The 25,393-nt window shown below is 53.3% G+C and overlaps 1 protein-coding gene across 2 annotated transcripts; it reads right to left on the reverse strand.

Annotated features, from left to right (window-relative positions):
• Positions 1 to 1,802: 1,802 nt before the first annotated feature.
• On the reverse strand, positions 1,803 to 25,393 carry Slc38a8 (solute carrier family 38 member 8). Of its 2 annotated transcripts, XM_076572204.1 has the most exons (11): positions 24,698 to 25,393; positions 24,144 to 24,334; positions 22,709 to 22,907; positions 19,204 to 19,336; positions 17,570 to 17,671; positions 15,371 to 15,428; positions 11,745 to 11,859; positions 10,435 to 10,582; positions 9,897 to 10,105; positions 7,615 to 7,666; positions 1,803 to 6,129 (listed from the first exon to the last, which is right to left on the reverse strand). In XM_076572204.1, the coding sequence occupies exons 2-11, from the start codon at positions 24,330 to 24,332 to the stop codon at positions 6,036 to 6,038; spliced, it is 1,299 nt and encodes a 432-aa protein (XP_076428319.1). In that variant the 5' UTR covers positions 24,333 to 24,334; positions 24,698 to 25,393; the 3' UTR covers positions 1,803 to 6,035. The 2 variants fall into 2 exon arrangements, with proteins under 2 accessions (XP_076428319.1, XP_015863909.2); XM_016008423.3 differs by lacking the exon at positions 24,698 to 25,393 and having other exon boundaries at positions 24,144 to 24,465.

Below are 25,393 nucleotides of genomic sequence, written 5' to 3' on the forward strand. Positions count from 1 at the left end.
TGGACTTTTTGTATGATGGTAGAGATGTAAAGCTGTATTTGATTCAACACTGGATTATAGTATACTATAATATATATTATTATATATGATAATATATATGTTATATATGATAATAGAAATTAAATTTATAAAGATTCATTCTATTCAGATGAACAAAAGCTAACTTAGAGATTCACACCTATATCTTTGCCAAATGTTCAACACCAAGCTTCTAGAGAATTTAAATAAATGATGTTACATGTTTGATAAATAGGGTATCTGATAAACAAGATATATACTCTATGCTGGAGTTTCTGGTCCCCTAGAAGGTCCTTTCTCAGAGTTGGGCCACACCCCAACTCACAAGCCCCTTTTCTCCTGTTCCCATGTGGCCCTGGGATCTTTCCCCTGTCACTCTGCTTTCTCAGGAGACAGTAAGTCCTAGTCTTATGAAAGCTGCTAACATGTGGAGACTGTTAGGGAGCACAAGTTGATAGTCATTCATACCTAGTAGACAGACAGTCCTCAAATGCTCAGAGATCTGCAGAATATGGCATTTAAAATGTTTAATTGAAAAGCTTTTTGTGATAGGGAGACACGGTAGCTCCTGGAAGCACCTTTATTTCCTCCAAAGAAGATGGACGGAAGAACTTCCACCCGGAACTTGCTGCAGAGTGGCAGCGCCAGCCACTGAGCAAAACTGCCTATCACCTCAACTACTGCCTTTCTCCTCAACTGCTGCCAGGGCCTTCTTCAGACCATGGACAACAGGACTCTGGGGAATCCATTGCCTCACTTTTGCCTAGACAAGGTAGGCTGGTCCTCCCCACAAGCTCCTACACCACGACTGTCGGATCTTCTGAGGCCTGGCAGGCCTAGGTCTGGCAGCCGAAGACTGATGTTGCTGCCCTGAGACCTCTGCCCTCAATGACCATGGAGGACCCTGGGGTGCTGTCTCCATAGTCAGCAGTCAGTCTCCGTCACGGTCAGTCACTAACCCGGGTAAAATGCATCCTTCTCAGATCTGTGATGTCACTGGACAGTTCAACAGCAGCAACCAGGGCTCCAGCTGCCTTCTCAGTCCTCTGTGTGAAATCCATGGGCCTCACTCTCTTAGAGCTGGAACTAAGTCTAGACACAGTGCACCTTGCTGCCAGACTCAAAAAAGGGATAAACTCGGGCTGGAGAGATGGCTCAGAGGTTAAGAGCACTGCTGTTCTTCCAGAGGTCCTGAGTTCAATTCCCAGCACCCACATGGTGGCTCACAACCATCTGTAATGAGATCTGGCGCCCTCTTCTGGCCTGCAGGGATATGTGCAGACAGAACACTGTATACATAATAAATTTAAAAAAAAAAAAAAGGGATAAACTCACTTTGCAGTGATTGCTCTCAGTATCTCCCGGTGAATTAGATAAAAAGAAACAGCTTTAAGGTTTGTTTATGTGAAGACAGGAAAGCTGTCTCACTTCTGTTCATTTGCTTATCCTTCTCTGATCTGATGGTGTTTGATGACCAACCAGGGTACCAATAGATTTTTGCCAATCTTTGCTCTCTCCCCCAAGCCCAAGGTTACAAGACCCTTGGTAGCTCATTAGTAAGTTTCCTGTTAAAAGGACAGACAGGTATGCTTCATTCATAGACTTCATGGTACAGGATAAACTGGTTTCAGAAGTAACTTCAGAGGTTCAGAGTTTTAGCATTGATATATGCAGTTTTGATAAACTGTTAGAACACTGACTACAGAGTCTTTGTAAACGAATTTTTAAACGGTCTTATTAAATAAGAAACACAGAGCCAAATACAGGGGTGCAAGCCGTAGAGATCAGAGCAATAGCCACCAACTCACCTTAGCACAGCACATCGCTGTAGCTTCCCAAGGGAGCCTCTTCCTGTCTAATCTGTGTCTTTATTGTCTTCCTGTTCTGCCTTCTCATTGGCTCTAAGCCCAGCCACATCACTTCCTCGTCACTGCCTGTCTATACAGACCTCTAGGTCTCTATGGTTGGTACTGGGATTAAAGGCGTGGGTCACTACATTTGGCTGTGTCCTTGAACACACAGAGACTCTGCCTGCCATGTGATCTGTGATCAGATTAAGTGCGTGTGCTACCACCGCCTGACTTCTGTTTATGGCTGACTATGACCTCTGATCTCCAGGCAAATTTTATTTATTAACATACAAGAAAATATCACATTTTAGCACAAATAAAATATCACCACAAATCTTGAGAGCCCTTTAATTTCTGTGGACTTTACTGGTCACAGCTTTTCGAGACAGGTCCCAGTGGTTTTACAGACATTTGCAGGTTCCTGCACAAGTCCACCCCTCCTGCCAGACTCATGCCAAGGCCAGACCCCCAGGGACCCTCCAGATACACCACCAGCCACTGCACCAACCAAGGACACCAACCAGGTGAATACTGACAGGTTAACTTCACCCATATGCCCATTCATAAAAACTCTGTTATCTCCTAATTCATTGATACTTTTACAGGATGGTTAGAGGCATTTCCCATCTGCAGAGAAACAGCAGATGTGACGGCTCCTGTACTCCTGGAACACATCATCCCTCCATTTGTCATGCCATTTCCCCAAGCTCCTGGGACTTCACGGCTGGTACCACCTCTTCAGGCTCAAGTGGGCACTTACTCAGCAACTGGAACCTGGTCTTCCAAGATGTCCCAGTGAAGGACATATTTGCTGTCACGTCTCGCTCATTCACCCTTGCCTGTTCTGTACAAGCAGGGCACGTACATCTACCTCCCATTCTTCCTGATAGTTATCACTCTTCCCATGGCTAGCCCCACTCGTGAGGCCAATGATAACTATTTTTTTCCCTAACAACCTACCCTCTCAGCTTCCTCAAGGGGCGTCCAGGATGACAGCTGTCTGAATGCTTCTTCACTCACACCTCCCGCTGTGCGTGACCCGGACTCCCAACTCCCCTACCCCACTTCATCCCAAAATCAGCAGGAAACAGTCTTGAGAATTCGGCACCCTCATTTCCCCCTACACTTGCTACCCATAACTCACCTTTTTATAGCAATCAAGAGGGGGGAATGTTAGCATTCAGACCTGCCCCTGGCCTGCCCAGCATCCTGACATCATCATCCTATGTAAAGTCCTCTTAAAGAAAAAAAAAAAACAAAACCTCCCTCTCCTCTCTCTCCTTCCCTCTCTTGCCATGAAGTAGTGCACACCTCCTCTCTTCCTTTCTTCCCTTTTCTCTTTCTCTTCTTCTTCTTCTCTCTCTCTCTTTTCCTCTCTCCCCTTCTCCTTTCTCCCAATAAAACTTTCCATGTGGGTGCCATGTCTGCATGGTGTGACTTTCCACGGTGGCCCCCTAGGCTGCTGCCCACTGTGTCTGCATGGCATGACTCCCTCACCCACCATGGGGCACTTTGGCTCAAACCTACCAAGGCCTCTCTCCCACCATTTTACAAAACCAAGAGAAAAACCAGTTCCACAATTTTGAGCCAATTTGGAGTAAGCTTTAGTTAAATACTGACCAGGATGGACTCTTATTATTTTCCAGGAACTACAACTTCCAGCATTCCTGGAAGTTACCTGGTCCTTAGACAGGTGGGGTGTACAGGTTGACTCTGACTCTTACAATGGTGCTTGGCAGACAGTAGTGTTAAGAGCAACATGAACCAACGGAGGCCCAGCTCAAGAGGTTTCAGAAGGGAACAATATCAGCAACTAGGCTAGAGACCATTCTTGTGATATTCCGACAATGAATGTGGCTGATTTTTGCCCTTGTCCTAAGAACATGCGGGGGGGGGGGGGGCTAAATTTAAGAGTTTGGGACTAATTTTATTGGCAGAGAAGAGTTCACGACTCAATATTGAGTCTATTCCATGGTTATTAGTGCAGGTCTACAATGGAAAAGGGCAAAAAGGACAAAAAGAAAAACAAAATCCACAGTTTGAGGAGAAAAAGAGCACCAGGAAATTCAATGTTGGGGCCGTGATTTGTGCTGAAAGAGAAGAGGAGGGGATGGGTAAAGGGAGGGGTACCCTCAGGGTGAGGCCCCACTCAAATAATCCTGCAACTTGTGGGGGGAAAAAAGGCCTGAAGGGTTTTCTGATCCTAAAAAGCATCAACAAATCAAAGATTATGCAAATGTAATTCGCAGAGGGAGTGGGGGTCAGATTCCATTCCAAGCAGCCAGCAGAACCTGGCAGCATCAGCAGTGTGGTTCTAGCTTTAGAGTCGTGAAGGATACAGGAGGCAGTAAATGGGTTGTGGAATCTTCTTAAGATGCTAGGGCCAGGAGCATGGCAGGGGAGTTTCTGCATGGAAGCCCCAAGAGGCCATTGCGTGAAGCTGTGAAGGCGAAGCCTGGACTGTGTTGGAGATCCCAAGATGTTGGTGGTGCCAGAGCCATGAATGTCCGCCAGGGAGAGCTGCATGCGGGGGGGGGGGAGTGGAAGCAGCCCGAGAGAGAGAAGTGTGTTGCTGTCGGCAAAGCTGGAAGGGCGGAGCCAACTAAGCCCTTCGACCTCAGACACAGAGTTACAGGATTTGGAGTTTGTCCTTATGGGTTCCGATCTTGCTTGGGTCCACTTCTCCTCACTGCGCCCCTGTCCCTCTCTTTTGGGATGGTAATGTATATTCTGTGCGCTTGTATGTTGGAAGTATGCAGGGGGTTGTGTAAGAGATTGTCTTGAGTCTCAGAAGAAACTTTGGACTTTTAAACAGTTGAGACTGAAAAACAATGTGGTGGGAGAGGTTGCCCGGAAGAACCAAAGCGGGGAACCAGGGGACTCAAGGCAACCAAGCACTTGAGGGCCATCTGCACGACAGGGCTCAACTTTACGATTACAGCTCCTTTGATAGAGTGAGTTTACAGTCGCAGAGAGACCTGCCTTACAAGCCTAGCATGTTCAAGGTTATAGAAAGCACAACGCTGTTATTTGTCTTCAGAAAACTGCCTGAGGTATAGGAACATCATTTACCATTCTCTAGAAATTGGGCAAGGTCACAGGCATTCCTGTGTCCCTTGTCACATCTGTTGCCATTCCAAATGTACTTCTTGAGAAATATCGACATTGGATGTTCCCATGCCTGTGTCCTAATTTCATTATATCCTCAGACAACCTTATGTCAAACCCCAATAATTGGTACTTTTGGCATCAGACTGAATACATTCTGCATTATGATATGGCTACAAGCCTACAGGCCCAGGGAGAGGAACGTGGTGGTTTGAATGAAAATAGCCCCACAGGCTCATACGTTTGAATGCTTGGTCTTAAGTTGGTAGGACTGTGTGGGAAGGATTAGGAGGTGTGGCCTTGTTGGAGGAGGTGTGTCTCTGGGGGGTGGGCTTTGAGGTTTCAAAAGCCCCCACCATTCCTAGCATGCTCTCTCTGTCCTGTGCTTGTGGATAAGGATGTAAACTCTCAGCTACTGCTCCAGCACCATGCCTGCCTGCCTGCCTGCCACCATGCCCCCCACCAATGACGGTCATAGACTCTAACCCTCTGAAAATGTAAGCCCCCCATGAACTCTTCTGTAACTTACCTTGATCATGTGTCTCTTCACAGCAATGGAACAGTAACTAAGACACACGTCTTTGGTAACTAAGAGGAGATACTGCCAGTGCAGGCAAGTGCTTACTAACAGGAGATGGGCCCAGCCTGGGTAGCTGGCATCCTGCTTGGGAAAGGGGAGCTTGAACAGAGACACACAGGGCAGGTACTGACCGTGGAACCACGAATACAGAGAACCTGAATGACAGACACACCTACAAGCCAGGACCACTAAGGATCTCTTGCAGCCACCAGAGGAGGACAGCAGGAGGAGCCCTCCAGAGCCTTCTGAGGCAGCGCGACCCACCACACTCAAGCCAAGACTCCAGCTTTCAGTAGCCTGAGTATGGACAGTCCTGAGTCACCAGCTGGTAGTAACTTGTCCCAGCAGTCCTTCCTCACCCGGAGCCGTAGGAGGAGCCGAGCTGGGTAGGCAGCTGGCAGGCAGGACGGTCCCTTTTCCCAGCACCTTCGCGATGGGAAGAACCCACAGGCGTCCTCAGGCCACAGCCCAGAGGCCTCTCAGAGCAGTTCCACCACAGCCTCAGCTGTGCTCTGCCCGAAGATGAAAGTGCCCACCAGCACGGTGAGGGTGCCCCAGGCCTCCAGGCAGCACCTGCAATGGAACACATCTGGCTGTGGGGCTGGCAGGATGCAGTACCGGATGGTGCTGGTGGGCCAGCACCCCCGAATCAAGACAAAGCTCCCCTGTGCTGGCTAGTTTCATGCCAACTTGACACAAGCTAAAATCATGAGAGGAAGGCATCTCAATGGAGAAAATGTACCCATAACACCTGGCGGTAGGCAAGCCGGGGAGGGGGGGGGCGGGGAATTTTCTCAACTGGTGATGATCAATGGACCAGCAAGTGGCAGGGTTTCCAGAGAGACCACTGCAGCATTAACAGGGGCCAGAAGGAACTGTCGCCAGAGGGGGGACATCTCTGGCTGAACAACATCAGCCCCCACCCCCAGAAGCCCACAGGACACACCGCGCCACCTGCTAACAGGTGGGAAGGACAGAGGGCAGTTTCAGAAAGGCATCTTGGAAGCCCATGAATGAACCATGCTGAACTTGTCCGTGACAAGAGTCCGCAGCTGCTCCGGGGACCAGTGGGGACCAGTCAGCTAGTTTACAGAAGTCCAGAGCAACTCCCGTCAGGACGGAAGGGGTCTGAGCCTCACCTCACCGGAAAAACAGACCTTGGGCTCACCGGGGCTGAAGGATGGGGGCTGGGCGCAGACCTGCAGCAGGCACCCACATCCATGGCTGTGTAAGCCATGGGCAGCTGAAATGGGCTGAGAGGTACCACACATGGCATGCTTACATGGGACTAGGAACTTATCCAAAATAGGGTCTGCTGTGTGATTAAGTGCAAGGTGCTGGGGCCTGAGTCCATGGACGAGTGTCCTCCTAAGGAAGAGGTGGTAGAGGTTTGAGGCCCACAACACAGCCCTGCTGGCTGATCAGTCGATCTTAGGACTGCTTCCAGAGCCCGCAGAGTGCATTTGTGCCACTAAATGCCACCCTCCAGGCTGTGGTCATTTCCTGCAGAAAGCTAACCCTTCAATCTGCCTTCGTTTGTTTCCACAGCTGTGCAGTGGCCATCAAGGGGGTGGATAAACAAGGCAATCCGGTCCCAGGGTCTGAGCTGGGGCTGGCTCTGTCTTCACGGGCCTCCTGAGGTCCCCCCTTCATCTGTATGGTGGAGATAGGTATGTGAGGGGGGGTCTAGATTAGAGGAGACCCCCCCAACCCTGGCAAGCTAAATCTGCTACCATGATGACACTGCAGGTGGCCTTGAGTCCTGTCAGCCACCTGACCTTTTGACTCAGGACCAGCCTGAGCCAAGCTTCAAGGGAGGTGTAGCCTGGGCCACTGGGTTATACTCCAAACAGACAGGAAGTTCCAAACATGGAGCCTGGAATGTATGTACACACTGGTGAAGGCTGGCTGGGGATCAGTGCTGTTCTCCTACACGCATGCTCACAGGAGGGTGAGGCCACCACCACCTCTGGTTTCCCAGGCCCAGGAGAACACATCATTCCAGCTCACAGCCCCTCGGTACACCCTAGGTGCCACCCTCATCTTGGGGACGCTCACTTGACTCTTGGTCCCATGGGCTCCACGTCCACAGCACAGATGAGGCACAAACCTGCAAAGGAGACACAGGTCAACTTGGCTCGCCCTTACTGAACTGGAGGTGCAGAGAGCTGCCAGTGCCCCGCAGTGGGCCACGGAAAAGTGGGACATCTGGAAAGGTGGTGTGGCACAGGGGTTAGGGGGCCACTTGGGGTTGGCGAGGCCAATGAGAGCCTCAGCTAAGGACCCCTGAAATGATTTGGTTGAAGAGCATGGCCTCTCAGGCCTCTGCCTGCCAGGGGCAGGAACCTGGTTGGTACCCAGTCCTGGGATGCACCCATGGAGCTACAGCCATGCCTGTGCCTTCTTCGTTGCTTTCTTTCAGACAGGGTCTTGCAACACAGCCCAGACTCGGCCTAGACTTCTTCATCCTCCTGCCTCAGCTCTCTATTGCTGGGATAACAGGCAAGTGCTACTATGCTCAGCCTCCTCTTCCTCCTCCTCCTCCTCCTCCTCCTCCTCCTCCTCCTCCTCCTCCTCCATTTTTTAATATTTTTAGAGGCTGGGGAGATAGCTCTGTTGGTAAAGTACTTGCCTTGGAAGCATGAAGAGACCCAAGTTTGATTTACCTAGAAACCATATTAAAAAACAAAAACCCAAAAGAGACAGCATGGGGCTGGGGAGCTGGCTCAGTGGGCGCTTGCCATGCAAACATGAGTACTGGAGCTCAGCTCCCTAGAATTCAGGAGCTGGTGGTGTGGTAGCCCGCCTACGGTCTCTGCATACGACGGGCACAGCTGAAATAGCAAGCCCAGGCTTAGCCAACGCATAGGGTGGAAAGCAATTAATGATGATACCCAATGTCAATCTCAGGCTTCCACCTGCATGCACACACACAGGCATGTGCATCCACATATGCTACAAGAAAAAAAAAGGAAAGAGGAAAAAACCAGGTGCATGGCATAGGCAGATTCCTGGCAGTGCCCTCCCTCCACCCCCCAATCATGCCTCTTTTTGGCTGGGGCTGTACTTTAGCTCCAGAGCTCTGGCCTGGCATGCATGCGTCCCGGGTTGCACCTCCAGCATTGCATCAGTTCTGTTCAGTTTCAAAGCCTGCCACTTCTGCCTGGAGCTCCCCAGGAACTGCTCCTACACTGACCCTCCTCCCCCATGCCCGGCAGTTCCCTTGGGCACAGGCAAGAGCTGGAGCTTTGAAAAGGCTCCCCTGGAGCCTGAGCCAGACTTGAAAGAGGTGGCATCATACCAGGGAGTTGAAAGAGGCAGGCACCTTGAAATTCATCAGACTCTCCCCCAAACCAGAGTGAATTGTGACACTCTCTGGCCTGGCTTCTAACCATGTAGAGAGCTGCCATGCCCAATGGTGTTATCACTGTCTCAAAGACAACCTGGGTTGGACATCCAAAACATCTGGCCATGGTTCAACATGGGGCCACCGTGCCCCAAGTTCAATATCTACCTAACACAGCTCTTCTCGTAGCAGAATTGCAGAGTCTAGGCATGGAAGTACTACTGTGTGCTGTGCACCTACTGTGTGCCTAGGCCCCTATCATAAGCTGAAGCCTGGAAACAACTCTGAGGTTTTTTCTCTGGTCTCACCCTGCTGGGTTTCCCATCTGGAGAGTATTCCCGCTGTCTCCCCTTGAACTTACCCCCTCAGCTCCTGCGCTCTGGGAAGGCTCCCTCAGAAGCCATCATTGCAGAACCCAGTATCTGCCTCCAGGCAGTGCCGAGAAGACTCTTGGGGAATGCTCCTTTGTACTGTGAGCCTTGTGAGTTTCGCACAGACGGTATTTTAAAACAACCAACCATCTCTACAGTGGGAAACACTGACAGTGGACCAGGTAACCTTTCTGTTCTGTCACAGGCCAGGTGTGCCCTGGGTCCTGGACCCCTGTCTTCCCATTTGTGGGATGAGATGACACGGTACATCTATCTAGGGCTGTAGAGCCACTTAGCCAGAGAAGGCCTGGAAAGCCTGGTCCACACCTGGCTCAGTAACCTAGGCCCTCATCCTATGAGGGTCCTGCCTACAGATCTTGCAGACCAGAGGTTCTCAACCTGCCTAAGCTGTGACCCTTTAATACAGCTCCTCATGCTGTGGGGACCCCCAACTGTTAAAACTGTTTTCATTGCTACTTCACAACTCTCATTTTGTTACTGTCGTACATTGTAATGCAGATATTTTTGGAGATAGGGGGTTGCCAAAGGGGTCACGTCCCACAGGTTGAGAACTGCTGCTATAGACCGAGGCTGAGTGCTGGAGGCTGGAGGCAGCCACTCACCAGGGAAGATGAAGATGAAGAAGGAGCTGATGCCGCCGATAATGCTGATGATCTCGCTGAGGTCCGGCAGGAACAAGACCATGGCGAGGGTCACTGACACCCACAGGAAGGTCAGTGGCAGCCGAACCCATGGCCCCGAGGGGTCAGCCAGCACTGGAGGACCCCGTGTGGCCCAGGAGCTCCTTTTCCAAAAGTCCTGCATCACAGACCTGTAGACACATGGACACTAGTGCTCAGCCAGCGCCTCTGGCTGCTGTGAGTCCTGCACACACGGCAGGGTCTGCCTCACATCCAGCTGCGTGTTCCCCAGGGCACCTCTCCGCCCCAGGGTCTGTAGGGTTGGGTGGGGTGGGGGGGAAGTCAGGGGGTTCAGGTCCCAGTTCTGAGACTTACTTGCTGGTCATCACCTACATGCACTGTGCCTGTGAACCCCTCTCTGTCCATCAGAGGTGACCTCAGTCCTCAGTCCCACAATACACACCTGTACCCCCGACCCCCGGGAACAGAACCTGTGGTGCACCGGGCTGAGCAGACTCACCTCCCCAGGAACAGTACAATGGGGTAGACAGTCACAATGGAGACGGCAAAGAGAATGCGTGCTACAACGATGGCCATGTCATTGCCTGGGTAGGACATCAAGATATCAGCAGAGACTTCAGTCCCAAAGGTCAGGAAGCCATACACCCCTGCAGGCGGGAGAGGAGGAGGCAGGCACCTGCCATGAGCACAGTCCCACACGCTTTCCCCCCACAATGCCCTAAGGGGTTCCTTTGGTATGGTGGGAAGGTTCTGGAAGGGTTCCTCGTGCTGGGTCCCCAACACTTCCTGCAGACTAGCTGGTCGCTGACGGCTGGTGCCAGGGCTCAGAGGTGACCACTGACAGCAAGTCCCAGAGCCTTGGGGAATAAGACACACACTTCCCACCTCCCATGGCCTCCAACTCGGCGCAACAGAGCCAAGGAGGCAGCGGGTAGCACATCCATCTTCCAGGTGAGAAAACCAAGGCCTTGACTAGCCTCAGTCCTCCACGGTCACACAGCCGGCAGGAGCGGAAAGCGAGCTCCTTCCAACTGCACAACACTGCTTCTTGTCACCCAGGTCCTTCACCCTGTCCCGAGAGGTTACCTCTGGCCTCAACACATAGGTGTTTCTTGGAGGCCTATCTAGGAAATCCTGTGATCCTATTGGCCCTGACACAGGGACACCTGGAGGAGGTAATACAGTCACAGCCTTCAGAGCCTGGGGCCGCAAAATGATAGGATCTGCTGGCTGGTCCCTGGCAAGTCCCTCAGGTGACCCTAGGAGTCCAAGCCTGCACAGCAGATTCACTGAAGCCCAAAGCCTTCCAAGTCAGAGGCTCCAATAGATGAAAGATAACTAAAGTCAGCTGTACTGAGCCCCCAGTCTGAATAGGCACATGCTGTGACCTTGGGCCTCTTATGGCTACCCTCTGGGCCACGCTTTTACCACCTCTGACGACCTCCGCCTACCTCACAAAACTTGTGAGCACTTGAAGTCGCTTCATCTGGTGCAAGTGTTTTGTAAACCTCTTTCCAGATACAACCACATCTTAGAACAGCAAGGGAGAGGAGGACAGGGACATTGGGACATTCAGAACATGCTGTGGGTCTCAGCTTTGCATCTCTAACTGCAGGACCTTGGAAAAGTCACAGATGCCCCCTGAGCCTCAGTTTCCCCATCTGCAGTCTTTTTGTATGGGATGTTACATATTAAATGAACAACGGTGTTGACAGCCCAGCAGATAGGCTCTCTACGGAGCCTTGTCTTTGCTCCCTTTCCACGGCCACTCCCTCCCCGCTGGGGCACCTCCCCTCCCCCAGGCCCTACCTGTCAGTGAGTAGACAATGCAGCAGGCCAGCAAGGACAACATAGAGACCAGGGCCCAGTGGGAGATGCTCTGGTTCCGCATGCTGCAGTAGATGGAGACTGCGGCCTCGTGACACTGGAAGACAGAACTTGCAGCTCAGACCCTCCAGGGACAACTGGGAGGTGTTATCCCCCCAAAGCTGGGAAGCGCCCAAGTGCCCATCAGCAGCATAGGCCAATCTCAGGACACTCACGAGTGGAGTACTATACAGCTCTCAAAAGGACTGACTTGACTCCCCGCCTCAGTGCAGAAGAATCTCAAAAACCACCTAAGGTTGAAGGAAAGATGCCAAGCCAGGGAGAGGCCTCAAGTTCAGATCACAAGATAAACACATTTATAGCAGGGTGCAGGGCATCCAGGGCCCGGGGTCCTCAGCATCAGTGCTGAAGGCACTTGGGGGGGGCACAATTCCCGTAATGAGGGCTGTCCTGTGTGTTAGAAGGCATCGGGCAGCATTCCCTGCATAGACTGCTTGGATGCTCATGCATGTTAAAAATTCAAAATAGTCCCAGATGCCATCAGACGCCTCTGGGACCCCATCAAGCTGCTGGGACCCCACATCTGTAGTGACAGAGGACGGAACAGCGGTTTGGGTAGAGTGGGTGCTACTGATGGAGAAGGTGGTGAGGGCACTCTCGGGAGGTCACGTGGAAACACCACACTTGTGATTACACTTTAAAAAGGAGCAAGTAGCTGGGCGGTGGTGGCGCACGCCTTTAATCCCAGCACTCGGGAGGCAGAGCCAGGCGGATCTCTGTGAGTTCGAGGCCAGCCTGGGCTACCAAGTGAGTTCCAGGACAGGCACAAAGCTATGCAGAGAAACCCTGTCTCGAAAAACCAAAAAAAAAATAAAATAAAAAAAATAAAAAGGAGCAAGTTATGGGCCAACATGCTGGCTCAGCAGGTAAAGGAGCTGCCACCAAAGTCCCCCACCAAGTCCAATGCCCTGAGTTCGATTTCCATAACCCACATGGTGGAAGGAGAAGCTGATTCCTACAAGTTGTCCTTTGACCTCCACACATTCATCACTTCATATGAGCGTGCACACACACACACAATAAGTAAAAACATGTTTAAGGTAACATGCTATATCATGATGACTATTCTCTGTGTAAAACACGCAGCCGAGCCAATGCAATTTGGTGGCAGCCTAAGCCCTGGTACCACACAGCAGGTGAGGGACCCTATGGGGCTCACAGGGTGGAGATGTCCCATCAGGATGCATCCCTACTACCTACCATAGTCACACCCTTGCCCTCATCCCAAACAGAGCTCTTTCCTCCCACATGGCCCCAGCCCCCACCATGTGTGACTCTGTCATCTCTGGGTCACCATCTCCAGCTCAGAACCATGCCCGGGTAACACAGGAGCATCTCCTGACTCCATTGGCAGCCAAACAACAGTGACCAGCTCCAGCCCTCCATTAGGCCATGTTTGGTTCCCACTTAGTGTGAGATGGGGACCACAGTGCTCCCAGGAGCCCTGGAGCACAGGGCAGTGGGACTGCACATAGGCCTCGCTCCTCCTGGCCCAACCCAGGGGCAGGAACCCATGAACCTCAGGCAGTGGTGGACACTCACTGTCTGTCCCAGGCTTCTCTTGATGGCCAGGAGCCCCTGAGCTGGGGGCCGGCTCAGCCAGGCAGTGGCGACTATTCCAGACCCTCGGCTGACAGTGGTGGAACCCAGGGTCCTCCCTCCCTCCTGAGCACTTTTGTGTGTGCCCTGTGTACCTGCCAGGACAGCCAACGGATCTGGCAGTGCTGGAAGCTTGCCTTCCCTATGCACCCACCTGACGACAGCATGTGGGGGCAGCAAGTGCTGCCAGACTCCCCCGTCGATGCACAGAGGAGGGGGACACATGAGCCAAGTGACAGCCGCCTCGGATGCACAGCCAAGTCACAGGTCCACAGACTGTAGCTGTCCACCTGATCGAATGCCATTTTGGCTTTTAAAAGGAATGAGGCAAGCTAGGTATGGTGGCGCACGCCTTTAATCCCAGCACTCGGGAGGCAGAGGCAGGCGGATCTGAGCTTGAGGCCAGCCTGGTCTACAGAGCAAGTTCCAGGACAGCCAGGGCTACACAGAGAAACCCTGTCTCCAAAAACAAACAAAAGGAATGAGGTGCATCTGACACCCGTGGCCCAGATGACCAGAGGCACAGCGTCACGGACCACTCGTAGTGGCAAAGAGATCCACGGACAGAGCAGAGCCATGGTCACCGGAGGCTGGCAAGAGGCGGAGGAGCGAGTTGCTGGTGGCCACACTGCACACTGACCGTGGCCACAATGTAGAAGGGCGGTTGGATGAGGTGACCTGAGCCTTGGCAAAGCTGTTTAAAACAAAGCCAGGGGGGCCAGGGGGGCCAGGGGCGCCAGGGGGGCTAGAGACAGAGTCTGCAGCCCTCTGCCCCCACCAGGCCCTTCACTGATCCAGTTCAGGCTGGGATCAGGGGTGTCCTATTTCTAAAGGTGTTCGGGGGAGAGGTGGTGTGTTTGAATCCTGTCAGAAGTCCTGATGGCTATAAGCCTTGCTGCCTTTCCTTCCTTCCAGCCCAAGCTGCCAAGCTCGGCCATCTTCATCCTCACATATCTCCTCAGACTCCTGACTCTCCAGATCCTTCATCCACCCCTGGCCTGCGCCCCACCCCCACACTCGCATCCTGTCCTTCCCAGCTCCCCAGTCACTGCAGCCCTGGAAACCCTGGAAACCACAGCCTGGTTGCTAGGAGAACCAAGGAGGGGGCCGAGGTCAAGGTGAGGGCTCTGAGCATTTGGAAGGGGTTTGCACAGGCTGCCTGCTGCTGTGTGTTGACCACACCCAGGGCAAAATCACCAGGCAGCTTTCAAAATATCAGCTGTGCGAGCGAGCGAGCGTCTCGTGAGCCTCTCACTGAGCCCCAGAAGTGAGGCTGAGTCAGTGGCCAGGCTGAGAAATGGCAATGTCGCAGGGGGTTATCAAACACAGCTCTGAAAGAAAATCCAAGCGGAAGAAAAGAACTGGAGGATGGGGGGGGGGGGGAGGCACAAGGCCTGGGTGCTGTCACCGATCCCGGTGAACTCCGCTTCGTGGTGAAGTGGTTGGCGGTGATGGATGCTTAAGAGAGGCAGATCTTAGCCAGGCATGGTCCCCTGTCCTGTCTCGTGGCCTTCTATATTCTTCCTATACCCTCTAGGCAGGAAAACCTTAAGCGATGTGGTGGTCTTTCTTCTCCAAGGCCCAGGGCAGAATCTACCCATTCTGCAAGTATATATGTGGGTGGCTCTGTCCCCAGGCCTGGCGGCAGTTCTGTGATCACCCTTCAGAGAAGGGTGTCCCAGGTCCCCGCTCCATCCTCAGGATTCCAGACCCAACCAACATGGTACTGCTGATACACTTGGGGGCATGGGAGACAAGTTCCATGACAGCTCACATCCCCACTAGGTGGCCCAGATGTCACCACGGCCTCTGGAAGACAGCCCATGGGCACAGCTGGGCACTGAGAACAGAGCAAGTGCTCAGACTTCTCCCTCGGGGGGGAAAGCTGCACTCTCCAGAGGGCTTGGGAGCCTGAGAACTGTCACATTCCAAACACATTCCAAACGCACCTGGAATCCGAAGCAGATGGTAGGGAAGACGCTGAAGGCAGAGGTCCAGGGGGGCGCGCTGTGAAGAGACAGGGGCAGGTGCTCACTACGGAGCGGAACCCACCTTCGACTTGAGAGTGTTTGTTTCAAATGAAATGAGGGAAATGTGATGGAGTGTGGCTGCAGGATGTGTTTGGCAGGGCGGAGTCTGTGAGCGCGCTCCAGGGCTGAGGGGAAGCTTGTTCAACGCTGCACTTCCTAAATACATCTTCGTGGACATCGGGTGACTTGATACTGCCTGGGTGGGTGGGGTCTGGGCAAGGCAGTGGCAAGACAGGACCCCCATCTTCTCTCAAGAGGCTGCCTATCCCAAATGTGGGATGCTAGGAGACACGCAGCTACTGCCCAACACATCTCCCCAAATGCAAGGTCGGTGTGCCCTATGTCCAAGTCACCTCAAGGAGCCAGTGTCCCCTCCCCTGGCTCCTGTCGGGGAGACCCTGTTTGCTTTGCTAAGTAACTCTTCATGTCAGTCTCTGACACCCACAGGGACACACAGTGGGGACATAAACAGCAGTCCTCTGCAGTCAGCATTTTGGGCTGTGGAAGCGTTAACAGCCCCCCAAAACATCCCTATCCTGATATCGCCCAGGACTCTGCCAACGTATTCCCTCAGGGCTAAAGCTTAGGATGAGCAGTGGCTTGGATCATGGCGGTGAGTCCGGTGTGCCACAGGAGACCACACGCGTGCAACCAGAACCTCTGCCCAGTTGTAACAGGGGTGCCACGACCAGGGGGCAGGGCAGAGCTACCACATGGCTGGCTTCGGAGGAGGAAGGGTCTCGGTCCAAGGACTGTGGGCAGCTGCTAAAAGCGGGAAAAGCAAGAGGCTTTCCTGGGAACTCCAGAAAGGGTTGCCATGGTCTCACTGAACATGTGAGCTGGACCTCTGACCCCAGCTAGCACTGCGAGGGAAATGTTCCTGACTGTTTGAGGGCCTTCGTTTGCAGGGACTTGTCACAGCAGCCCCAGGAACCCCACCTACCTTACAAACCCCACCCCGGGGCTGGAGAGATGGCTCAGAGGTTAATAGTACTGACAGCTCTTACAGAGAACCGGGGTTCAATTCCCAGCGCCGCACGGCGGCTCACAACTCTAAGTCCAGTTCTAGGGGACCTGACACCCTCACACAGACATACATGCAGGCAAAACACCAATGCACATAAAATTTAACAACAACAAAAACAACCCCCACCCCACCCAGGTTCTTCCAGCTCCTAGTTCAGTACCACAGCTCCACAGACCAGCAGTGCAGACCTCAGCACCACAGCCTCCAAAGATGTCCCCAGATATCACCACCACTCTGCGCGCCCTAGCCTGCCTCCCTCAAACTGCAGGCACACACACAGCTGACCAGCCACCGAGCATCTAGCAGATGGCTCCAAGCCACCTTCTGGCTTCTGTTGTGCCCTGGCCCTCAGGCTCCACCATTTGGGACATGCATCCTCCTGTTTCCTTGCTACTTGTAGTTCCCGGCCCGGACAACCACATCATCTGCAGGACCCAATACAGGGTGGACATGCTGGGGCCCTGGTTCAATTGTGGTAGAAAATTCCAAGAGTGGAGACTATAGTTACATGCCCCTGAGCTGTGCCCTTCCCTGAGAAACAGATGTCCACACACCTAGCATCTGACCACATCTTATCACCTGCCTGGGATGCTCCCCAGCCTGAAGCATTGGGCCTAGGCTGGGACTTCCTGCCTAGTCCATATTCTTACACCTGACTCCCATAGCCGACCTGGTAATCCTTTTCAGGAATAAGCCATGCCCCATCCCTGCTCTGCTCAGAACACTGAGGGTGTCCTAGTTCACCCATGGCAAAAAAAAAAAAATGTCTTCAAAGTAGCTCTGAGTTCCCACATGACATCCTACCTCACTCAGCCCTACTCTGGGCTGCTCAACAGCCCCACTGTTCTGTAAGCCTGGGCATCTGTCAGGTCCTACAGCCTCCACATAGAGGGTGTGTCTGTTTTTGGCCCAGGAGTGGCCTTCGGTGCCTTGGTTTTTTTTCTGAAGGAGAACTTCCTTGGCTTTATCACACATCAGAAACGGGAGGGATCTCATGGGAAAGAGCCAGGGTTCTGAGGCAAGCCCCATAGGATCTTCCAAGAACCCCATTCCCAACCACAAAGCAGGCAGAACTGTTTACCCAGACTCACCTCAGCAAGGGTCGGGACTGGCGCACGAGGCCCTGGGGCCATAGGTAATACTGCACTGTGATGACCAGGGCAAGGTAGCCAGAGGCCAGGGTACCTAGGATGCTGGCACACAGGACAGAATCAGAGACTGCACCAGAGACACACAGCCAGTGCCCACAGGGGCATCCCAGCTCTGCCCTGGCTAGAGTGGAGGCAGGAAGCTCTCCTCCTGAACCACCATACCCCCCCTCCATACGGGGAGCCCCAAGGAGTGGCTGGGCAGTGTTGCTCTGGTCCAGAGTTCAGAGGTGTGGCTTCTGGATGGCCCAGCATCCTAGGGAAGAGCAAGCGGGACATCTGTCCTCTCACCAGCGAGTGCCAGTCAGCTACTGGGTTTGATATCCAAGTCAGAACATCTTCAGGCTTGGCCACAGGACAGGGGAAGAGCCTGTTGTGGCCTGAAGGCCACAGGAGTCTTGTGGGCTGCAGCTGTGGAGGGCCTGGACTCTGAGGCCCCTGCTTCTAAGGTTACAAAGTGCTTTGCTCTTCACACACAAGGGAAAGGCCAGTGGTGAACCCGAACTTGGGCGGCGTCTGTCTGCTATTAGGCTTTGGTTTTTCAATACCATCCCTGGAAGCCTCAAGATCAAAAAAGAATGAAAAAATCATGTCCATCGATTGTGTAGCCTGCGAGGCTGTGTGGCCCGGGAAGCCTGCTACGGGTAGACGACAAGATGTGCTGTTACAATGCTGTGAAGAAATGCTCAGGGAAATGGATGGAACTGGAAAACACACTAAGGGAAGTGACCTAGTCCCAGCCAGCCAGACACTATGTTCTCTCTCACATGAGTCCCCGAAGCCTTAACAGAGAAGGTGATAGCGGAGCACACGTGATAATAAAATGCAGGGGTGATACTGAGGTTAACGGTTCAAGTGTGGATAGATAGGCACGGTAGTGGAGGAAATGTAAGGGGGGGGGTATAACCAAAACTAAGAACCTAGGAACAATCCGCAGGGAAAACAACTGCCTTGTAAGCTAATTAGAAAAAGAAATATATATATATATATATATATATATATATATATATATATATATATATATTGGTTTTTCAAGACAGGCCAACATTCCCGTGTGGACAGTAGGGGCATGGACGGGGAGGGGACCACAAAGTCCCACCCCTACCTGAGGGGCTGCTGGAGTTAATTTCCTTTTGGGGGCGTGGCCTATAGACGTTGCTCATGCTCCGATGGTAGCCCCACACCACATCTACACACATGTGGGTAATTGATTTTAAAGGAGGGGGAGTGGGAGAGAGAACGAGGAAAGAAGAGAGAGGTGGGAAAGAGAGATTTGGAGGGGATCCGGGGGCAGGGGAAGGTGGGAACGGGGAGTAGATATGATCAAGATACACTGTACACGTGTAGGAAATTATTGAAGAGTAAGTTAAAATTATTTTTTAAAGGCCTGCTGTTAGCATTTCTTGGCTTATCTCTATTTTCTACTGTGAGTGCACAGAACCTGCAAAACTTCCAATTTTCTTTTTAAATGGAAGCAAACCTGGCCTTCTTTTATCTCTCTGACACAGTACTGCCCAAGCGGTCACTGCCCACCTGTCACACAGCTCCCCTGCCCAGAAGCCTCGGAGGCCCCGTACCTGGTGTACTTCTGGAAGGCGATTTCCCGAAGGGCTGACAGGGGAAAGATGAGCAGGGCGGAGACCAGGGGCAGAGTGAAGTTCTGGGCTGCATACCAGGGCCGTGGGGCGTCGGGCAGGAGGGAGTCACACACTGTTGGAGACAAGGACAGGAGCTAGGCCGTGGAGCCCGAAGTCACCACACCGTACAGACATATGGGCTCGTAGCTAAGTCCACCGGGGCGTGGAGGGATCAGAAAGGAAGTGGGGCCCATCTCCCCCCCTTGAAGGAAGGAACCCCACAGTTCATGAAGTCATTCAACAAACACACCCTGAGCTTCCTTCTCTGTCTTTGTGGCACCGAGAGCTGAGCAAGGCCCCTTTCTGGTTTGGTTCAGAAGCCCAGTGGCTAGCTCGGGTCAGATGGGACCACGTGGGGCTCTGGCTGCACTGCTGGGGGCAAGTGAGCCGCTTGGATCTTGCTGCAGCTCTGCATTGGTGCTCAGTAACTGCACACGCCACAGCTGGGCGCCTGAGAAATGCAACCCTTGCCCACATTGTAAATTGCAGTGTAAATGTTAGGGGGAGCTGGGCTGGCCCCTCAGTACCAGCAAGTGTGGTTGGGACCCTTAGGGGCACCCGGCTGATGGCAGAGCTGGTCTGGAGGGCCCTGGACAGCAGCAGCCTGGTGCCTGCTGGAGACCCTAGAGTCCTCCCTCAGCCTTCTCTCTCTCCTCACAGGCCCTCTTGCTGGCTCCACTTTGCCTATGGCACCCAGGAGCTCCCCAAGCTGGAAACTGCCCATCCTAAAAGCCATACCTAGACCTGCCATACCGTCTCTTATGCCACACAGTGCAGGACAAAGCCATGCCACAGCACACCTGAAGGGCAGGGGAGCGGACGACCTCTCTGTGAAAGCACCGTGGAGAACAACAAGATGCTAATGCGGAGCTGGTCTAAGAGGGAGGCCAGGCGGGGGAGGGAGGCAAGGCGTGGCAGACAGCCTGAACTGGAGTGACCAGGAACCCAGGCAAGGGGACCACTGGACAGGGGTGAGGCTGGGAGAGGGTCGTGGGGTCGCTTGCATTGCAGTGAGTAAGCCCTCTCCAGAGTTCACTAAAGGCAGCTAGCTGTGCATAGAAATAACTGCCTTGTGAGAACAGCGCCCCCAGCTGGTGAGGTGAGGAAAGGTCCCACAGCCTGGTCACCATCATGTACATCATGTAGAGACTACTCAGGATAGTCTCAGTCTCTCTCAGTCTCTCTCTCTCTCAGTCTCTCTCTCTCTCTCTCTCTCTCTCTCTCTCTCTCTCTCTCTCTCTCTCTCTCTCACACACACACACACACACACACACACACACACACACACACACACACACACACACACACACACCCTGGAGCTACCAAGAGGAGGCGGGTGGTGAAGGGTACATAGAGATCCTAAGTGGGTTTTAGAACGCCACACAGAGTGGGGTGCAGACCCTTCACCCACAGAATTTCCTGCAGCCAGGAAACACCAGCCCTCACTTCAGAATGATACTACCCCCTTCACAAACCTGAAATGTCTAGACAGCCCATGAGGTCTTCAGCACTGATGGGGTCAGTGTGCCTACCTCATCGGGTGACTACCCCTGAGCACTCCAGCTCTCTTTAGCATCTCCTTTCCAAGAGGGTGGGATGTCAAGGACAGCCACATCCCCAGTGACAGACCATAAAGAGGTGAGAGTGCTCTCTCTACCCGTCAGGCCACCGAGACCTGGGGTGGTGCATATCTCAGGAAGGACTCAGGCACAGTGCTCCATCCCTGCGATTCTGACTTGTCAACACTGCCTCACTGTCAGTTCTGGATCTGAGGTGTGGGAGGGATGCCACCTGCCACAGGTGTGACCATTTACTCACTGGGAGGTTCAGAGAGGCTATCCTCCATATTCCTTGACACTGGACAGTGTCGGAGGTTCTAAAATCCCACAGCCAGGGCCTTGTCATAATGATGGGATCAGGGCAGGAAAGAAAAACACGAACAGTGATACAGTAGACTGCAATCTAACCCTAGCAACAGCTAAATTCCAATTAAGCCTAAAGATTCCAATTAAAAGCCTGAGGTTGTCAAGATGATTTAAAAAAAAAAAAACCCATAAGACTCAGCCATATGCTGTCTACAAGCAATGCATTTACAATTCTAAGCTGTAGCTAACTGGCTTCAGAGAAGAAGAATGGGAAGGCTACCCGTGGACACTGATCTTGAGGAAGCTGGTGAATCTATTAATAGAGAGGGAGGCTTCATGCCAGAGATGAAAGCAGAATATTTCATATTAATAAAGGATGGGCCTAATCATGAGGTTTCAAAAGGCACAGAGCAGAGACTGTGGAATTAAAAGGGGGAGGTAGGCAGGTCTGCAGTCACAGCCGGAGGTGTCAACACCGGATTCTTAGATGGCATAGACCAACCAGGGCATTTTAAAACTCAGAAAAGATGGGCTGGAGACGTAGCTCAGGGAACAGAGTGCTCACCTAGCACACAGGAGCCCCTGGGTTCCATTTCCAGTACTATATAACCCAGGCATGGTGGCACACGGCTGTAATCACAGTGCCCAGCAGAGGCATGGGGCTGGAGAGACGACTCGGAGAGGAACATGTACGGCCCGTGTAAAGGTCCAGTTTGGCTTCCAGCATCTCCACTGGGCGGCTCACAACCGCCTGTCACTCCAGCTCCAGGGGATCTGACACCTCTGGCCTCCACAAGTACTAGCACTCACAAGCACATTCACACACACACACACACACACACACACACACACACACACACACACACGCCAAACAAAAACATGATTAAAATAATAATAAGGGAGGATAGGAACTCTAGGTCATCCTCAGCTACATGGTGAGCTCAGCTCGAGTCCAGCCTGGGCTACTGAAATCCTGTTTCAAAACAAAAATAACAAAACAACAGGGAATGCCTGCCAAGACTGACCAGCGCTGGGACACAGTGGGTTTTAACAGTCTCTAAATCTCCTAATGGTGCAGAGAGGATAGTCTTGTCCATGACACAATTAAGACAGGAGCCAGAGGATCTGAACAACGGTCAAGTGGAAATGAAGCAAGATGGCGCAGACATCTGTAAGTCAGGGTGGAAGGCACAGCAGGCGCATGCCTGGCCCCATGCCAACAGAAGGTAGGAACACACGCCAAGTGCAGCTGCAGCCATGCTCCGCAGAGGACCAGAAGCCATGAGAACCCGTGTCTTCACAGCGCCCCCGTCAAAGGTGCTGCTGGGAAGCTCTGGGAGGGCCTCTCTGCAGGTGGCTTACTTTCCCATTTGTGAAATGGTCATTAGCCATTCACCTGCAGCCATAGTCTCTCTCATGCTTCCTTCCTAACTACCCTGGGGCTTCAGGTGAGGCTTGCCTCCACTGTCCCCTCCCCCTTGAGGTCCGTCAACTACCCATGTCCTGCTCATCAACTGGGGGCCCGAGAGTCATTACAGACCCTGCACCCTGGGTTACCCTAATGCCAGGAAGGGACTCACACTTCTCCAGCTGGTCCCCGATCACCCTGAGGAAGGCCACAGAGATCATGATCAGGTTGGTCAGGAAGCAGGCTTCACACAGCTTCCCCATGGCAGCCCCACACAGCTCACGAACCACGCCCTGGTAGGTGGTCTGGCGGCTGACGGAGGCTGCGTAGCCCAGGATGACCAGGCCGCTGATCAGGAAGAGCAGAGAGACCTGTAGAGGGGACCATGGGGCCGTGTACATTACAGGCATGACTCACAGGCCAGCTGGCCCAGGTATGCCCTCCGTGAAGTCTCTGCAAAGGCCAGAGCTGTGGGCGGCCTGGGCTTCTACCAAGTGGTCCAGAGCCTTGCCCAAGGCCAGAGCTTCAGGGGTGGTGGGTGCTGCCAGATGCTCTGGGTCTGGGTCTGGGACTCTTATAGCTCTGCCATATGGGAGAGATCAAACTTCATAAAGCTAGGAAGTTGAAAATTCTCTCCTGTTCTCTTGAGAGGCATGGCTAGGGATGTGGGCAGGACAGGGATGTCTGGCTCAGACCCTCAGGCCAGTCTGTGGTGTGAAGCAGGCCCGCAGACCTGCTGTTTGGCCTGTGAAATGGTGACAGTCTCACTCACCCCTCAGGGGAGCTGGGGCCGGATGCATTCAGGTGCAGGCTCAGGTGAGTGCTCTGAGAGGAGGTGGGGTTTGGGGTTTGTGTGGGGGGATGGGGGAGGCTGTTTTACTTATTGCTTTCCAGGGCTTTCTCCATGCTTTGTTTTTTGTCTTTCATCATTTATAGTGAATAATTTCACACAAATGTGAGTTAGACTACTGCCCTGAACCCACTACCCACCCCAGATCCCACAAACAGGCTCCTGTGCGTGCCCCTGTCTGCACTGCCCAGACGCACTCTTCAGCCATCCAAGTTTACAGGACACATGAGCGGGCCTCAGGTAGCACTGTGATTTCCCAGAATGCTTTGAGTGCGCACTGTTGAGAGCTCAGTCCCTTGTACACCCCTCCCTCATGGGCCAAACTTACATGGGAAGAGCTGCAGAGGTGCCTGTGTGGCCCTAGGATGTGCAAGCTGAGCCCCTCAGCACACAGTCCCACCTCACCCCTGGACAGTCCTACATCCAGTACTGTCCTCGTCTTGTATCGGTTTCTTCTAAGCACAGCATTGAGGAGATATAACTGTGTGCACCTACAGCTTGTGGCTTTTCCCCCTGGGTAACACTTCAAGGCATGATGGAGCTCATCCTAACCCTAAGAGCCTGTGGAGACTCAGTGGGACAGCTCCTGCATGTGACCCGCTTAGAGTAGGACATGTCTCCTGGGTGCAGAGGCTCGGAAATAAAATCCCAAGATGCCGTACACAAGACAGCCAGCTCTGCAGAAGCAACCCTGAGGAGCCTACCCGGAAGAGCTGGAGCCGGCTTCCACCCGCCCCTAGACACCTCTGTGACTCACCAGTGCCACCAGGAAGGTGGGCACCAAGCCTCCTGCCTTGTAGAAGGCCCACGGGAAGTTGAGCAGGCCGGCGCCCAGGGCGGACTTCAGGAGGATGAACAAGGCACCCAGTGAGGACAGAGTGGGGTTGGTGGCGGCAGGGAGGCGTTTCTCCAGAAGACCGCTGCTCCCTCCGGGCTGCCCTTCCATGACTGGGGCCGCAGCGGGACAGAGAGGGAAGGCTAGCATCAGACCTTCCTCTCTCCTCCCTTAGGTCTCAAAACCAGGTCAGCATCAGGCAGGGCAACCACAGCACTCCTCCCTGCCCTGGCCTCCTCAGTCTCCACTCCTCTCTTCCCAAGGGGCCCATGTTCATTTACCCCGGCCCTCTAACTTTTTACGTTTCTTCTCTCCCCTGTCCTCCCGCTAATCTCCAGGCGACCCTGACCTCATTCCTTCCCCCCCCCTCCAAAGCCCCAGCTTCCTCTCTCCTGGTGGGTGCTTCCTCTCTGACCCCCACCTATAACCGTAATTCCAATTTCAGCTCCCGCAGTGCCCGGAGCCCTAATCCTTACCAAACCCAGGCAGGTACCCCCCAGTCCTGGGTCAGCAGACTCGAACTTAGGCTTCCTCTTGGTGCTTTGGCTGCACTGCTGGGGCCCTGGGGGGCGGGTGGAAGGAGAGTCTACCTCCGCAGGGATGGGGCTCTTGAGCTGTTCATTAAGGGGACCCTAGAGGGCAGATGTTGGGTTAAGGATCCAAGTCTGAAGGACAGAGAGGCCAGACCAGGACCACCTGTCCCAGAAGCTTGCAATGGACCTCAGCGGGATGTCTTAATTCTTGTGACCTGCAGAGGCCCCTCCCTGGGGGTGTGGCTTTGCCAGCAGCTTACAGGACAGAGCCCAGCTGGAATCCATCAGGGCCAGGCACCCAGAAGTCGATCCCACCCACTGCAGGCTGGGGGTCAGTTTCTTCAGAGCCTCTGCCCTCAGCAGCCCCTCAAGGCCTCCCTCTAGTCTGGGGGAGGGTTGTGGAAGGCGCTGGCTGGGCTGAGTCTATCACCATCACTCAATGTGGTGATATGGCAGTATGTCTCATGGAGGCGCATCTGTGGAAGGGTCCCTAAGCACCCCTGGGAGGTCATCTCCCTGCCCCTTACAACGCCAGTGGTGGGCGCTTCTCAAACTAAGCCCGTGCCTCAGATGTAGCTTGTTGAAAGGCAGACTGATTGCCTCCACTGTGAGGAAGCCCGACGATCTTGATTCCTAATG

This window comes from Peromyscus maniculatus, chromosome 5 (genome assembly GCF_049852395.1).
Source record: "Peromyscus maniculatus bairdii isolate BWxNUB_F1_BW_parent chromosome 5, HU_Pman_BW_mat_3.1, whole genome shotgun sequence".
NCBI lineage: Eukaryota > Metazoa > Chordata > Mammalia > Rodentia > Cricetidae > Peromyscus > Peromyscus maniculatus.